We start from the raw sequence: 17500 nt of genomic DNA, 5'->3' as shown, positions 1-17500 counted from the left end.
AAACTGTGAAGAAAGGTAAGCGTGGTTTTTACCTAAATGGCTTGTTGACATAGGTTACGATTGTGATTTGACCGCAATCTAGCGATGAAAGTGTACTCGGGGCTGTCTATAATTGTTCTAGACCTTCTAAAAGATAAAATTTTTAGTATTTCCAAGTTAAAAAGCCTCAATGGCGAGTTAGATTGTTAATTGTTTGATAGAGGTACGTAAAGTGGGAGCAACTTCAAAATACCCGTCCACCTCATTTACATATGTAGGAAGGCTTTGAAAGTGTGTGCTTTTTCTTTCTCTCTAGCTTCCAAAGCAAAGAGTTTGAGAAGAGGAGTCAAAGAAGTGGCTAAAGCTTTACGAAAAGGCGAGAAAGGGTGAGAAATATGATAATCATGAACAATTACTGTACACGTAAATGGTTGCTATGATCTGTTGAGACTCTTTTATCTGAAGGGTTTGTCCTAGTTACTTTATTTACGTTTTGCAAGGAGTTGTGAATTTAAACTCAAGAAATCGTTAAGTGCAATTGACAGTGGAACATGTTTCTGTGCGTAAAAATGATATCATCTGCCTTGTTGCATTCTTTTCCTCTTAGGTTTGTTGTCATTGCTGGTGATGTCTCCCCCATTGATGTCATATCTCATATTCCTGTGGTCTGTGAGGACAACAAAATACCATATGCTTATGTACCCTCAAGATTGGTGAGTAATACTACTTTTTCTTCTTTATGGATTATTGAAATTATTACACTACTGTAAAATTTAACTAATCTGAGCTGATTAGTTATTTATTGACAATTATTTTAGGCTTCTATGAGAGCCTTTAGAAAAAGACCAAGACTTTGAGAATGTAAGGAGTGGAGCTAATAACTGTGTGCATTGGTAGCAGAAGTTGTGTTGGGCTAGTGTTTCAGTGGACTCCAGATTATAGGGTCTGGGTACGATTCACTGGGGTTTCAATAACTGGTGATGGTGAAGTAGGTGGCTGTGCCCAGAAAGGGGCCACAACCTGAAACCAAAACACAAGAGCCTGCTCGCAGGCTGAACAGAACAGACAGTTGCAAGAGGTCTTGTACATGGTGTTGGATGACCAGAAACCACCATTTATTTAAATTCTTGGTTTGAGCCTTAGCTAGGTGATGGTGTTGTATTAATGAGCAAAACTTTGATACTACTTCTATGTGTGCATTGGCGAGCTTATGTAGATTCCCAGCGATATGCCTCATGAGTTTTATGAAGTCACTTTATGAGACAGAGATCAAAGAGGAGTGACCCTTTGAGATAATGAATTTGTGTATTTGTAGGACCTTGGAGCTGCAAGTCAAACCAAACGACCCACAAGTATAGTGTTGGTCAAATCCCATGAAGACTTCAAGGACAACTACACAGAGTGTTTTTCAGAAGTAAAGAGCTTGCCACTTCCATTATAATCTTCTCGGACAAGCATCAATTTCTTTCATGTAACAGCAATGATTTTAGGGGGTGGGGATTCACTCCTGAGAGCCTAAAACCTGGTCAGTCTCTATAACTAGTCTTTTTGACTTACCACTGAACTTTATTAAGAGTAGAACAAAACGTATACAGCAAACACCCGCATATAAGAACACATGGATTAAGAACATCAGGCTGAAATTTTGCAAATAAAGCACCATTATTATAAGAACAAAATCAGCGTGGAAATATAAAATGTTCTTATAAAATGGATAAGACATTAACATGCCCTTCATGTTAGATGTATTTTCTTGTTCTGTTCACTAGTTAACTAGTAGTAAGGCTGATTTTCCTTTGCAGGCTAATTGTTACAATAATGTCACGATATTTATTAATTTTCTTTCCATTAAATATGCTAATTTAATCTCAAGCATTTTTTTTTTTGCATTGTTACAGTTCTGAATTCCAACAACAAAATTAAAGAACAATTTAAGAACACCTTCAGGCTGATTTTTCACTAAGCACCCGATAAATAAGAACCTGATCAGCCTGGCCTCCAAAATCATGTGTTCTTATATGTGGGTGTTTACTGTATAGTAATTTCTTCTTAAAAGCTGAAAAAAGCATTGCTAAAACTGTTGTACCAATGCTACATTGTATATGATGTGTGAAACCCTCCTAACCACATATGGCAGATTTGTTTGTCAAGGGTATCTATTGCAAAGTTGGCACAAGCCAGGGCCCATATAATAAATGAAATGTAAAACCCAGAATCATTTCCCATTTACAAGATATTGTTGACTGGATGCATTCTGTTGCCAGCTGGAAACAATCTGGCACTCAACCCATTCATACACCAGGTGTTTTAAGTGTAAGACATTTTAAAATCTTTTTTCTAGTTATTTTGAAGTATAGTTTAGTGAAGAGTCAACAAACTCTACGGTTGCAATAAATTTTAGTATATGTATATATTTGATGAGTGATTTCTTTTGTTGTCAATTCACCACTGATGAATAGGCACTTTCTAGTTGGCAATCATAAGGTAAAAAAATGCCTTGGACTGGAGAGCAGATTACACACTTGGACTTCAGAGAAAACTTGAGCAACATTGATTTATTTTGGTTATTTAGGGTAGTAATTTGCTCTTCAGCATGGTGATTTTTAGGTCATTTGAAAGCTAACTGCATAGGGCTTTTACCGTCACTTTGATGCTTTTGCAAAACTGGTCATAAAATTATTTTTTATGTTAGACTGCCTATTGTGTTGCTTATACACAATGCATAGAATATACCCAAGTGGGAAAAAAAAAAGTCAAGTGGTACCTTCAATAAATGTTTCCTCTTAACACTGACACATGGATGGCTGCCACAATTTGAAGTCATTAGTCACTTGACCCCAGATTTTAATGACCAGGGAAATTTGATGGTTTTTATTTTTGTTGTTGTCTGTGTTGTGATGTTCTGTTGTGTAAACTGGTGGAGGTATGAATAAAATTCTGCAGTTGTCTGGTGACTGGATATTCATGAGAGGTGGGGGAGTAACTGATATAAAATGAAACAAAATTATCCTATTTGAACTTTTTAGCTTGTACGTTTCGCTTTCTCAAAGGAGGACAAAAGGTATTTCCTTTTAGCATGCATATGCATGTGAATAAGAGGAAATTTGAAAGAAAGAGTTCTCTAGAGTATTACCATAGAGCCTACATAGTCAAAACACAAATATAAGCTGAAGAGGTTTATCAAGTTTTTTATTGTTTATTTTTCAAAATTCCATAGATTTTTCAAAAAAAGATAAATTTTGTTGAGTATGAAAGGTCAACCGAAATGTTTAAACTGTACTGATTATAAAAGGGAGACAGTTAGGAGAAGCAATTATCTAATTTAATTTTTTTCTCATTTCAAAGATGAAGTATTTGTCGGTGTCTTCTTAAAACAGTTTTGAATCGCCCGTTCGTGGATGTATCCTAAGCGGTTCTGTTTTTCAGCTTCAAACAAATACAATATTATCTCCATTTCACGTCACAGAGACAGAAGATCACTTCATTTTTTCCTTATCTACCATTATTTTTAACCTATTGTTCCATTATCGCTCTCAGTAACCACGACTAGAATGATCTGTTTACTCAGCGAATTTGAAGAGCAAAATTTAAAGGTATTCAGAACGTTTAATTTAACATCGATACCCGCGAGATACCTAATTTGTTTGATAATCCTTTGATTGGCCAGGATTAACGCGAAAATGGATCACTACAGCACCAAGTAGAGATAATAATATTTTTGTAATTAATCTAATAGGTAAAGAAAGTTCGGGAGAAGACATGTTTCCAGCTGACGGCTTATTCGCTTATCACATCTTATAATCGGCTGACCGTAAATGATTATTTGAGTTAAACTGTTCAATTTTTTTTAATATCAATCGCTTGTTTTCTCGAGACATACTTCTTATACTGCCTTCAGTCTCTGAAGTATAAAAATCTTGACAAAAATTGTGTGCTTGCTGTCCAACACGCGAGATGCCTCAAATACGCGCGCGAAAATTCGTGCGATCGCGCAAGGCTCCAGGTGTGAGGTTTCGTTAGAGAGGTGTCGTCAACCCAATGATTTCACAGCGGAAGACTGGGAGCATTTTCTACCGTGCAGATGGTTTTCCGCCAGCAAAATAAATTTTCATGTCGATGAGGTTTTTTTCTCACCACACCCTGCAAACACCGTAGAGAGATACAACTTAAGAAATGCCAAGGCGTTTATTAAGCCAGTTGATTTCTCAGCTTAGTTTTCTTGCTGCTATCGAAAGACGTAAAATAAGTGTATTAAATTCCTAGTATGGGTTGGTGAAATTTAAACACAAATATTTGACGGACAAATAAACAGACTCGTGTTCTAGCGGTTATCTTTAATGACACAATTCTTGAAACATTTTTTTGGAGAATTCACTACATTCATAAGGTCAGTTTTGACTCGATAAGCTTACAAGCCGAGGGCGCCTCGATTTGTTATTCTCATTTACAATCACATTATTCCATTCATATGCAATTATTTAAATCCTATGCGTATGGGAGTGGATTTACCAGAAACCTTCAGATCCTTCTCTATCGCGTATTTACATGTTAAAATATACTTTACGAGATTTACATATGCGCATTCTAGCGTAACTTAGACGCAAAATACTCGCTGTGTTAGCGAAAAAAGTTCTTTAGATTGCCATTTTAATAAAGTCAACAAACGAATAGCACACAACCCGCAAAAAATCGATGGGTCAAAATATTTAGCGGTACCTTCGCTTCAACCTCTCGACAAAATCTCGACAGTTTGTCCACCGCACAACACATGAATAAAAAAAATATTTCGAAATGTAGAGCATTTGATGGCCCATGGGACTTAATCGTCGAATTAACAATTGAACGACTAAAAAAATTGCTTAATTTTTTCGTCTTATGGTAAACGAATGAATAAAATTCAAATTCACTCAGCACACGAGTCTTCACGCAATCCGTTTTGTATACCAAGTCACTTTTCTTTTCTTGCTTCCTGCATTTTCCCTGTAACGAGAAATTTCGTAACACCTGCACGTCTGTGGGAAAAACGCCTATAGCTTAAACTCCTCTTCGTCGGTTAGAACATGTCGTCGACTTTTCTTGCTATCCCTACGGCTCCTCCATATGATATGCACGATTTTTAGCAGTAAAAACAACGACGTAGTTCCCAGTAGGGCGGCATTGAAAATCGAATTTCTCTTGTCTTCGTCCCAGAACTCCATGAAAGTTCCCGTGAAGCCGACAATCATTGGTGCGTAGGGCGTAAAGGTGTACAACGTGAACTTCCAGAACACAAAATTATCCAAACAGAACCAAAAGAGAATGGTCGACCCGAGTCCAGCGAGGACTATAGTGCAGGCAATCTCATCTTCCACTTCAGCTGTGTACTTCAAAACAATTGCGGTTTGTTGGAAGGAGTTGTACAGCGCCCAAGACGCGTACATGCCTATTCCGTTAATAACAAGCACTTCCATCGCGATCTGGTCGCCGGTCGGAAATTTTTTCATTCCGTCACGGAGGTTATTAAATCGATTGTAGACGATCGCTAAAGCGACGAACAATGAGGCGGCTGTACCACCAATGAATCCCAGAGCAATGTGAATGAGATCTTCACCCCACATCATGACCCATCCAAGAGTAAAGCCAAACGCTAGCAGGGTAAACACAAAGAAGAATGGAGTTAGGACCTTTGGGCCGTGCCGCCGACACATCAAAATTAGAGCATAGAACAGCCAAAGGAGCTGCCATCCAAGGACAGCGCTCCATGTCCAAAATGTCCATTCCGCGGGGGTTATTTCTACGGGATACCTTTGAAAGATCTGTAACGTGCGATTGTAAATGTAGAAATCCAGAATGCTTTCATCTGCGTACTGGCCAAAGTAGAAGAAAACAGCTGCCCCAGCGAAGACGAGAAACGCAATGATTGTAAGGAAAGCCACAGCGCACCGGTTCATGTTGCACATTGCTTATCAACACTTTCGTTAGCTAAGGTTTATCTAGTGATGCACTGGGAAAAATTTCCGTTACTAGCGAAACGAATAAGCTAAAAGACACGTGCAGTGAAGTGTGAACACATTTCTAATACTGGGCGTCGCAGCACTGAGTTCTTAAAACTTTCATTTGTTGAAAGGTATATATCATATGTAAATTTCTTGAGGACTCGATCGGATGATTGTGCCAGAAATACAAGAGGACATCAAAACATGGCCGATGATTGGCTGAGGGATTTGCGCACCAGGTGCGTCTTGACAGGGCGCCAATTACGAAAGCAGTCAATCAAACGGTACAGAATTATTATAAACAAAAGCAATGTCGGGTTTTTGTAGCGAACGGCAATCAGCATTTTAATGAGAGTGGCCGATTGATTTTTTTTTGCAAATTTCAGTCAAATAAGTTCGAGGATTTTTTTTCTTAACTACTAGCTTTTGTCCTGCTGAAAAAAAGTTTCCTTCAGTCTTTCACAATTGAATTTGACGTCGCCAACACCTTAAATTAAATTTTTATCTGTATTAGCTAATGTATGCTAAGTAAATAGAATGTTGAACCGAATTAAAATACCAAAAAAGAAAATAAAGTGAACATCTTTCTTGACACGGCTAGCTGTTCAGTTTTGCGAGGTGTCGACTTCTCTGAGGTCCATCTTTGAAACCTTCATCGGAAATCTTGATAACAGCTTTTCGTCATTTTGATTTTTCCATGAAGAAACCTTCCCGCTGGTTAATTGCTTTGTAGCCGGATCAAATGAGGTGACTCGTTCATGGAAATACTGACTGGCTAATTAATTGTTAAAAAAGGTGCGTCAGAATTTCTATGTCACAAAAGGTTGAGCATCATTATGCATTAGACCACTGCTGGCAGAAAAAAAAAGATATCGTTTACTAATTGTTACAGTAGAAAGAAATAGCAGTTCAATCCTAATCTTAACCGAGTTCAATTACCATTTGTCGATCGTTGGATGTCATTCCGACTGGAATTATATGCAAAATAGGCTCTGTAATTTGTCGTTATCCTAGCTTGATAGCCAACTTGTGATAATAGCGACGAACTGGCTTTGATAACAAAGTAACAGTCCATGAGACCTCAGCGGCCCTGGACGCAGCTAAATGAATATAGTTCTTACGTCACGCTCATGTAAACAGCTGCAAGTGTCACACGAGTAAGACCAAGTAAGCGCTTTGTAACATGCGTCACTGTTTAAACCTAAAATCACAAACAAATTTCTTTTTTTTTTAATTTCTCTTTCCTTTATACAAAAGCCACCACCAAGAAATCTAAACAAGAGAGAACTAAAATTGAACTGCCTGCTTCATGAAATATTTCTCTGCAATGCACAGAATGAAAATATGGAATAAATGAAAATCACTATGGCTATTTGTAATTAACCTGATCGATATCGAAGGCTCACCACGTTTACAAACCACATACAACTATTTTAATACTGCTTTTTGTTTGTAGTTCTCTCCGTAGTTACATGTGTTGGTTAAAAAATAACACTGATTAGCACACTAATATTTGTCTTTCAGCTTAACAAGATGAGGCATGTTGTATCACGTTTATCTAAAAGAAAGTTGAAATTCAAATATCCAGCCAATCAGAGCTCGAATAAAATAGAAGGAATGTACCTTACAGTCACCTAATAGTGCTGGAGAACAATCTGATTGTAAGAGGAGAAAAATTAGGTTTTTCTCTCTACAAAATTGTTTTAGGAGAAACGGCAACAACACTATTACATGGCGTTTAAACGTTATTTAAACAAATATCACAGATAATTTTTGATTAGCTCTCTACTGGCCTGGGTGCCATATTTTCATTTCGTAAAAAAATATGTTTGTATTTGTTCGTGACTTACAGACACAAAACTGAATGCCATAAACTCAACAAAAGTTAAGTACATTATAACAACTCTGAAATGTTAGATTGGTAAAAAAATACTATGCGACATATAGTAATGAAAAAATATCCACATGTTTTAGAAGAGTAGAGAAAATTTCATTAACTACTTCGAAATATTTTACAAGTAACAAAAACATCGTAATAACCTTGTAAAAAACTTGGCTAGAAAACTAGCCATAAAGCGCAGCAGACATTAAACGAGAATTAACAATCAAATATTAAGAGTTCGAAATTCAGCCTCGCACAAAGGAATTCTTCATCATCATCTGTCCGTAGATAGGTCGTTAAATACGCTTATACGTTCATCGATTCTTCTGGGCCTTCGGAGGTACTGGTGGCGAACCTTTTGGCTGTAAAATCGTGGACGCGCGCGGCGGAAGGGCTGGAGACTAGAAAAGAAGACGGGAAATAGGAACTACAAGTTATCAATGGAAACATTATACGACGAAAGATCATGAATAAACGTAAACAAAGACGAAACGTATTGCATCGCGGTTGGCAATTGTTTGCTTTCCATGAAAGAACCGCTCAATGCATCAAGGGCTGCTGCCTGGGATCTCTGGAGTCAGACTGATAAGTTTAAATTAGAATCAATTATTTAAAGTTTTCAAAACAATGACGATGAAGACAGAGATGATGTTGAACCAAACAACGTCGTCTGGTTTAACCAGAGACTTGCAAGTTTTTCCTTTGGAGATTGCTAGCTTTTTGTAACGTGAAGGTACTTTGAACAAATTCCCTTTGTTCTTAGAAGACAATTTCTCCCTGGGCGGCTTAACACACTAGAGAAGGATTCCGCGTCGTACAACGCTTGGCAGAGAAATCAGTGCCAGACTATCTGTGCTGTCTTGCAACAAACAATATCATCTTTTGGCTTTCACAAATTTACTTCGAGGCAAGTAGAAAAATCTGACTGGATAAGATTCGAACAAGTAGCAGATTGATATCTGTAAGTGATTACCTGCTCTGCCTGCTCAGTACCGTCTGATCCACTGGATTCAGTGCTGGAGCGCTGATGTACGTCAGCAGACTTCTTCCGCAAAATAGTTTTCTGTGTCTTTTGTGGCAGTTCTGGAGCCGGTTGGTGTGCCTGGGGAGATGGTCGAGGAGGTTTGGGGGGAGCGATTTCTGACAAAGGACTCACTGTGTTCACAAACTAGAACGGAAGAAAATTGTTTCAAACGCTCAGTCAAGAATTGCTTACAGCCTTAATTAGATTTATCACGTTCACACACGCACGCGCGCACGCACACACACACACACACACTTTTTTTTATGTAAAATAAAGGGTTTGAAAGCACGTTTGAAGTAAAATAGCCGGAATAGGGGGGACGACCCACCGCCAACATATCAGTACAATCAAACTCACAATTGTTGGAAACAGTTTGGGTAAGAAACAATAGTTCATCCAGTTACTGATTAGAACAACTACCATTTGGAAAGCTGCGTCCACTCTCTTAGACTATGGTATACCGTGCTACCGAGAAGCACTAGGACCCTTTTCTTCTGTTTCTAGACACAAAATCATGACAAAATAACATGTACCTGTTTTTGAATGTCCAGGTTGTAGACCGAGACCCATTTTAAGTGAAATGTTATTCTTGAGCTAGTCTGTTCTGTTGTCCCGAGTTTAAGTCCCGCGCCAACTGGTTAGCCCCCAACGAGACAAGATCTTTGAGAATTTAAGATTATTTGCTCCACCAGTTTATCTTATTTTCGCAACAAATTGCTATTTATATTACTTTTGTTTCAAGAAGCAATCTCCCTGTTGAATATTTACCCCTTCGTCACTGTGCGAAAAGACCTCCACTGTTTTTCTCCTCTGTGGACGGCCCGCTGGACTGGACATGGTCATAGACTTCACCGGAAGAGGAGGGGGATTGTTTGCACTGTTTCCATCGCCCGTGGAAACCAAAGGGCTGAAAGAATGTATACGTGTGAGGAAACCCAAATAACAATCTCTTGACAGCTATTCACCGAAGTAAAGTTGGCTAGTCAGTGGAAAATTACCACTGACACTGTGGCGAACATTTGTTTTGGTCTATACTAGAACAGTGAAATAATAAAAAGGGTATTCGGAGTATGAGTAGCCAATCAGAGCACACCTTCAATGCTATCAACTGTTTTAATGTATTCTAAAAGTAACTAAGACTAGCTACTCTCCACAAAACTAACATCATATGAGAAATCCATGTAGTGGAATATCATGGTGTTCAACAAACTGCCGGAAAATGCGAAGAACTTCGAGTTAAAACCTACGAAATACCAACAAAAACCTTAACATATCCTTTTCAGCACACCTAGTTCCCATTTCAAAGTTGAATGATTGTATTTGGTCTCACCCTTAAACAAAAGTGAAGGAAACAGGAGTGGAGAGAAGGAAGGGAGAGAACGACATTGGAGGAGAGAGGAAGTATCCTTGAACTTTAGAGGCAAAGGTTGCACTCCACCTGGATCTTTGGGAGCATTTTGAAGCTTGCGACCAGCGAACGATACACAACGTCTTCTTCCCCCAGATAACAATTACAAGAAAATTTAAGAATCCAAAAAAAGAACCAGGAGCACACAATTTTCTACGAAAATCACGGTGGACATCTAAAAGCTTTACATGCCACACAAAAAGAAAAATTGAAGAACCACGATACGGAGACCAAAGTGTCTTACCTTACCCTTAGAGAACGAAAATAAACGAGGAGTGTGTTTGGGATAAGAACATTGGAGCATTGTAAGCTTTCTGTCGCCCCAGAATCTTACAGTACCTCGATAAGAAGCGCAGTTAAAGCAGAATGGATTCGAAGAAGATCAAACTTACTCTGTCCATCCGCTATACGTCTGGTGCATCTGATCTAGGCTGTCTCGGCCGGATACAATAGGCTTGCCATCACGTGACCTTCGAACAACTGTCATCGACCGTTCTCCAAAGGGAGGGGCGTCTGGTGTCCGTGGGTTACTGGAGATGCTTGCGCGGGCCTGTGTAAATAAAATATTTTATACCAGTGTATATAGTGACTGAGTGGCAGGGCCAGGCGGGAAAATATTTTATCAGAGGTCATGAGGAACGCAACAAGGAACGTGCGCCATGACCGAGAGCAACTGGAGAAATTTAGCACCGCGTTGACGTGAAACGTGAACGGCGAGAGTGACCACGTTTTTCCAGCCATTTTCTCGCATTTCCCAGTTCGGCTTTACCGTTTCTACGTGAAAGTAACCTGTTTCGCATTTGCCGTTTACGTAAGATTTTCTCCACACAGAGTAGAACTTAATTGCCGGAAAGAGGGCACCAAAACTATTCCTTGTAGGTCGTACAAGGGCACCTATTTTGCGTGAACGTGAAAGGGAAAGCTGACGTTTGCCGTTTCACGTAAACGTGGCGCTAAATCTCTAATATTTTTTCGCCTGGCTCAACCAAACACAGTCAATAAACATTTCATCATACGAACATTACTTCTTCCTTTTTTTTTCTTTTCTTCTTTTATCTCGCATCTCGCAAACCTTTACGGCTTTTCGACCCAATATACGCCATAGGGTACAGCCCTCGTACTATACGGGCATTTTTGTCAAATGATTTACAATAAAAGCGCGCATAGGGCCGTACGGGTCATATAATAATAATATCGCACTATTCCAGACTTGTTCCAGCCCCACGTTATTTCTCCGTTCATTTGCTACATGGCGCAGGACATAGTTAACTATGCGCAGGATGGCTAATCCAGGATACAAATTGAATAAAGAGGTGTAGCAGACCTTTTTTCTCACGCGCTCACCTTTTTAATGGATGCTGTCTTAACCTTCATTTCTTTGAAACGTTTCTCGAGGTTTTCATGGAAAGGTTTCAGATCAGCTGAGACACGACTTCCGTGTAGTACCATTCCTTCCTCCAAAATGTCCACCTACTCAAATCAAACCACATACACAGTATTTTCACTATATTTTGCCCAAAGGAATGAGATCAGTGATCAATTTTGTGTTCAATTTTATTTCCAGCTCTCACCTGATCAACTATCAATTCCTTGAGTTTCTCCACGTAAGGTTCGTAATCAGGGTTGTTTTTGATATATTCAGGAGTAAGAAATGCCTGAAATGAAGCAAGGAACACGACCTTTGTAAGTGCACGACTCTTAACCGCTAAACGTGTAAACCTTCTTGCGCTTGTTTACATGTAACCTAAATAACATTTTTTTACACGACTGGCGGTTTGAAATCAGGGGTGATATTCTAATCGTTAAAAGAGCTTTTCTCCCTTTTCGGCTTAATAAAACTGGAGAAGCCCCTACAGGAAAGATTAGCTTGTAACTGTGTACGAAGAGAGGCTAACAGTTTATTATTAAAAGCTGGATCATTGGATAATGCAATTCAAGACTTTTTATTGGCTTAGCCATCATGGTACATGAGCCAATATACCATAATCTAATATCTGTACACTGTAACATCCAGTTTCTTCTTACAAAATAAAGTCGAGAAGATTTGTCTAACATCTTGGGGGCGTTTTTTTTAATAAAACAATTATTCCACTCGTGCTTGTTGGATATGAGATGATTATAGCCAACTCATATCCAATGCACGCTCGTGGAATAATTGTTAAATATATCCGACCTTTTCATAATTACTGACTCCTCCCATGACAGCTGCATCAATAATTCCACCAAGTTTCATACTCAAGGGATTGATGTTCAGATTTGGGTCCACATTGTGGCGACCAATTAGAGCTCGTAGCTGCTTGTTAGCAGATTCCATTGTCTCCAAAGCATTCTGCACAGGACTCAGTTCCTCCTACGTACAAAAAAGGACAATCAAAAACCACGATTACCACTCCGTCCAGTAAAATAACCACGGTGAGTTACCCAGGCTATCTAAGTGTAGGTGATTCTAAGGCTGCTCAAAAAAAAAAAAAAAACAGGGCGAAAAAATAACATATACCAAACTAAATTAAAAGAACGACGTGATAGTAACTATAAACTCGAAATTCACGTATGCATTACAGGCTTACACTCTTACAATATCTCTCTCACTCACTCACTCACTCATAGCCGACGGCAATATGGGTGATGTTATTTCCGTGCACTACCCACAAAAAAGTTATATTTTTCTCCAAATGGAAGCATGCACCAAATCAAAATTAATCAAACCACCGAAAGATGAACAAAAAAATTTTATAATGCGAGAACAACACATGAAGAATTGAACAGACCATCTCAATGGAAGTTGCCTCGAACCAACACAAAATTCCAGGAAACGTGAATTTGGTATAAATAGTCGTTCTTTCCAGCCACAGCGTCTGCAATAGGAAACACATCAGTTCTCCGAATCCACATAGTTAGGAAAAATTCAAAAGCCTTCTTTTTTAGTTTGTTTCACGACTAACAAAGAAATCTTTCCCCCCTCGATCTAAAGGTCACAACCATATAAGTGCAACAAAGAATAAATTTGAGTCCCCACGATAATTCGGTGGGAGGGGGAGGAAGGGGGAGGGAGGGGGAGGGAGGGGAGAGGGGGCAATACGAGATAATGTAAAGGGTTTTTTAAGCCGAAGTTTTAAGCGTTAACCCTTGGTCAGAGCGTCGGAAGAAGGGCTAACGGTCAAGACGTCAACTTTAGAATATCTTTACAATGGACAATTTACTGTATTAATTCAGTTGGTAAAAACAAATTTTCCTTTAAGATTTAGCCTTGCTCGCCAAAGCATCCGACAGACCCTGATTAAGGACAAGAGGTGGCTCACCGAGAATTCGTTGTCCTTGTTAACCTGTCCTTTATGCACTCCTCTGGAGAACTGGAAATGATTCACATTGTTCACCTCGTAGAATCTGACGGAAAGTGACGACAGGATTGATTTTAGCGAAACAGAAGAAACATCGGAAACGACTGAGAAAGTTGTTGTTAAAAAATTACTTAGTTATCTGCTCCAAAATGTTCTTCCTCCGGAATTTCCGTTTCTCCACTGGAACTGGGTCAACTTTGTTGATTTGGAGGACTGGTGACGTCAAGGATAGCAACAATAGTCCATGTCAAATAAAAGAGAAGAAGATGGGGAGTAGGGAGGTCGACGAGTTTCTAATTCAGTACACCTACGTTCAATAGAAACTAAACAAGTTTAAAAAAATAAAGCCTGGACCACTATTTAAGAAGTGGACCAGTCAAAATGAAGTCCGTCTTATTCTTCTCCAAATTCGCCCATCAGTTCCTGGCTTTTGCCTGTGTTTATTTTGAGTATTTTCATATTTTTTCAATCGTTATTGCCTGCTAACAGTAGAATAAAATGGATGATCAGGGCGCCTTAATTCCTATATCTCAGGAAAGTCTGTGTTTAGTTTGAGTATTTTCATATTTTTTCAATCGTTATTGCCTGCTAACATTAGAATAGAATGGATGATCAGAGCGATTTATTTCCTATATCTCAGGAAAGTCCCTCATAGGATCATCAGACAAAAGGTTGTAAAATAAACCACTCTCTCCTCCCTCAAGTCAAACTGCAAGTGGAAAGGATACACTGTTGCATGGAATGCGTGATGTCATTGGTAATAGCGTCCCTCATTTTGAGAATCTGCAAATACAAGAAATAAAACCTTGATTATTTCACCAAATCAAATCTTAGCTTCTTGAATAATGGATGCTCTGATGCGCACAATAAAAGGAAAGGCCCATCTCAGGTTACACTTCAAACATGTATAAAATAATCTGGCGAACTAAACGAAAAGGCTAGAGAATAATAAGATATGCGTTAGCCCCTTCAGGTCCTCTCCAATCTAATATCTCCTTAACAGTATCACCCATGAATCACACATTGAGGTCACGAGAATTTAAGGAAGGCCTACTCAGGGGCCTTACGTCATGGCTGCCGTATCTTTGGGCGATTTAAGGCGACTTAAGCAAAATTGGAAGAAAAAACATCGCGACTTCGGGCGATTTAATGCGACTTAAAGCGATTTTATTTGTCTGAAGTGATAAAATCAAAGTTGGCAACAGTCTCTCCATAAACCTTAAAAATGATTACAGAATCCCTTGCAATAAACATAATATGATTAGAGTGGGGTGAACTGGGAAGAGTGGAACCCTTATAACATTGCGTAACCCATAGCGACTTAAGGCAACTTGAGGCGACTTAAGGCGACTTTAGGCGACTTAAAGGCGACTTAAGGCACCTTAAGGTCCCAGAGTAGGCCTTAAGGAAATGATCACGAACTAAAGATGCTCTTGATTATTCAACACATTCTCCTTGTCAGCATCTTGGGAAATGTTTCAAAAACAGTATAGAGAATGTACATACTGATATTAAGGTGCAAAGAGTTAAATTATACTCTGCCTGAGGACCAGTTAATTTTCACGACACAAAAATGGCTGATTAACATTATCACTTCTTACACAGCTTAGGAATATCAGTATGGCTTTCCATCCCATTTATGTTGACAGACTATGAGGAACACAACAAAATACAAAAAGTATCTCCAAAAACCAACTGAATCATCATTTTGAGTTGCAGATATGAACACTGTTTGCCTCCATACCTGAGCGCTGGGGTACTGACTTTGAATTCGAACGACAAACTCGCCGATTCTCTCGTACTCCTTGCCACGATACACAAACACTTTGTTCTGAAGAAAAAAAAAAGAGACAATCCTTTTATGCTATGTTATCACTTTATAAGACTTGAATAAAATCATTTGCTCTATGTCAACTTAAAAAAAATGCACTCAAACAAACAGGTAAAGAAACGATATTATTAAACTACTTTGATAAACGTTGAATTTTATCGCAAATTCATTCGCAGGGACGTAAAAGAAAACACTTCAACGAAATCAATGAGTAAAGTTGCATATTGGCGAAAAAAAGTAAACTCGTTATTGAGAGACATCATGAAAATTTCCCTAATCGCTAATTGACTGTTTTCCTCAAAACTATCTGATGAACGATAAAGTCCAGTATAAAAAGCAATTCCCTCTCCATAAGCACTCACAGACCAACATTACAGAAATTAAAAGCTACCCGTAGCGCAAGTTAAGAAGTTCAACAGTTGCGGCACTTACCCTTAGGAATGTCGGGAAACCAAGACCATAAAAGGCAACCTTGAAGTATTCTGGATCCCCGCGGACGACCTTGATGATGTTATCGTAAAACCTGGCTTGTTTCTTCTAGAAAGACAATATGAAAACGATAACAAAGTGAGCGAGGGGAAAATTAAAGGAAAACAAGATGACAAGAGATAGGGTGGAGGGGAGGGGAGGGGAGGGGGTATCACATGGTGGGAAGAAAGAAAAGGGAGTACAAAGGTCACCAGGTTCGCAAGGAGCATCACTGGGAAAAGCTGGAAAAAAGCTTTTGACCATTTAAAAACACACATAACACTACTTAAAATACAACTAGTTACACTTACACTAATGCTGCAGATGATATGGATAATCTTAATAACAAACTTTGCATTGAAAGAATTCAATCACAACACGTACCAAACCATATTTTACACAAATTTCAACTTCGCTCTCAGTGACCCATGTATATACTACAACATTAAAACATCGTTTTTAAACCAGGCTAGTCTAGGGAATAGTCAACGTCCCCTTACTCTTCCAGGGAACAGTGACGGCCCTAGTGGACGCGACGTTGGAAAACTCGAGTGTCAAAAGTAAATTAAGATTACATAAGTTTGCCTCAGTTTACCTAATGATTTGTTTGGTACATATATAGAAAATAAGTGACATAGTACTTTATTTCTCGAATACTAGGACGTGCGTATCTCACCATGATTTGGCTGAGCTGAATGAAATCAAACGTCTGTTCCTCATACAGGATGGCAAGTTCTTTGCACAGTTTAATGGCATACTCCCAGCACTATGAATACAAGAAGCAACTCAGTTTCGTGTCGATATAAGTCAAAACAAACTTACTGTTGAGTCCGAGTGATGGCGCTCTCGTGATAGAACAGATAATAACTGACAGGGGTTTCATTAATAGCCAGTTACCGGCGGTCTACCACTGCCAATTATCTGATAGACCACGAGCAGTATCTTCTTTTCGGCGAAGTCTTGCGAGTCAAAAAAAATATCAGCTCGAGCGCCTCACTTATGGAGCTCCTACGGCGCATGGGCGTCACCTCGAGAGTTCCCCGCGGCGCGCTAGCGGCAATTTTTGTTCGCTGATTTTCTTTTTTCGACTTGTGAGACGGACTTCACCGGAAAGGAGGTACTGCTCGTTTAATTATCTGACCTCTTACCGCTGTCTGGTTAGCTTGCAAACAGGCTCTTATGTCTGGGTTTCGCCTCAGGTCCAGCCCTCTATCACAATGGCAGCCGCTTATGAAAAAAGTTATTGAAACCCCTGTACCCAGTCGCTTGCGAAACAGAAACACAACAACCTCTACAAGGGTCGACGGGGTTCTAAGTCATTCAGTTAGCAGAGAACTCAGAATCTTAGCCAAGTCTCTCTATCGAAGATCAATCTAGTGTACATACTGCTATAAGAACTACTCTAACCAACAAGGTGATACTTTTTGAATCCCTTGTTAATAGAAGGAAAAAATATCTGGTGATTCAAAATAGGAAAAAACCTCTTTCTGAGTCTTGATATTAACAATGACAGCACCAGAAACAAACATTAGTGTAGCGTTCTAAAAAGTGCGCGCCCATAAAGAATGCAAGAGTGGACTTACCTTTCCTTTGTC

The 17500-nt window shown here is 39.1% G+C and overlaps 3 protein-coding genes across 4 annotated transcripts in view; 1 reads left to right on the top strand and 2 right to left on the bottom strand.

Annotated features, from left to right (window-relative positions):
* Positions 1-1562, top strand: part of LOC111334290 (H/ACA ribonucleoprotein complex subunit 2-like protein) — a 1759-nt gene extending 197 nt beyond the window's left edge. Inside the window, exons 1-4 of the mRNA XM_022939985.2 lie at positions 1-15; positions 296-365; positions 587-692; positions 1295-1562. The exon at positions 1-15 is cut by the window's left edge and continues 197 nt beyond it. Of these exons, the coding sequence (XP_022795720.2) occupies positions 1-15; positions 296-365; positions 587-692; positions 1295-1420 (317 nt within the window). The 3' untranslated portion in view covers positions 1421-1562. The remainder of the gene's footprint in view (positions 16-295; positions 366-586; positions 693-1294) is intronic.
* A 2736-nt stretch (positions 1563-4298) lies between these two features.
* LOC111334299 (uncharacterized) lies at positions 4299-6072 on the bottom strand. The gene has a single exon (XM_022940005.2). The coding sequence runs from the start codon at positions 5916-5918 to the stop codon at positions 5007-5009; it is 912 nt and encodes a 303-aa protein (XP_022795740.2). The 5' UTR covers positions 5919-6072; the 3' UTR covers positions 4299-5006.
* Positions 6073-7681: 1609 nt separating this feature from the next.
* Positions 7682-17500, bottom strand: part of LOC111334291 (dedicator of cytokinesis protein 1) — a 64777-nt gene continuing 54958 nt past the window's right edge. The window contains exons 45-59 of one of the 2 annotated variants that reach the window (XM_022939986.2): positions 17489-17500; positions 16582-16671; positions 15870-15974; positions 15351-15437; positions 14335-14389; positions 13738-13819; positions 13568-13652; positions 13037-13123; positions 12442-12618; positions 11840-11923; positions 11613-11738; positions 10661-10818; positions 9629-9767; positions 8810-9004; positions 7682-8237 (exon numbers count right to left, since the gene is read on the bottom strand). The exon at positions 17489-17500 is cut by the window's right edge and continues 99 nt beyond it. In XM_022939986.2, the coding sequence (XP_022795721.2) occupies positions 8151-8237; positions 8810-9004; positions 9629-9767; positions 10661-10818; positions 11613-11738; positions 11840-11923; positions 12442-12618; positions 13037-13123; positions 13568-13652; positions 13738-13819; positions 14335-14389; positions 15351-15437; positions 15870-15974; positions 16582-16671; positions 17489-17500 (1569 nt within the window). In that variant the 3' untranslated portion in view covers positions 7682-8150. The remainder of the gene's footprint in view (positions 8238-8809; positions 9005-9628; positions 9768-10660; positions 10819-11612; positions 11739-11839; positions 11924-12441; positions 12619-13036; positions 13124-13567; positions 13653-13737; positions 13820-14334; positions 14390-15350; positions 15438-15869; positions 15975-16581; positions 16672-17488) is intronic. The other variant, XM_088751445.1, reaches the window with a different exon arrangement.

This window comes from Stylophora pistillata, chromosome 1 (genome assembly GCF_964205215.1).
Source record: "Stylophora pistillata chromosome 1, jaStyPist1.2, whole genome shotgun sequence".
NCBI lineage: Eukaryota > Metazoa > Cnidaria > Anthozoa > Scleractinia > Pocilloporidae > Stylophora > Stylophora pistillata.
The sequence above is the reverse complement of the archived record's forward strand: the minus strand, read 5'-3'. Positions and strand labels throughout refer to the sequence as shown.

Bases quoted from the DNA above. Each gene is read 5' to 3' on its own strand.
- LOC111334299 (XM_022940005.2), bottom strand. From the start codon at position 5,918: ATGTGCAACATGAACCGGTGCGCTGTGGCTTTCCTTACAATCATTGCG.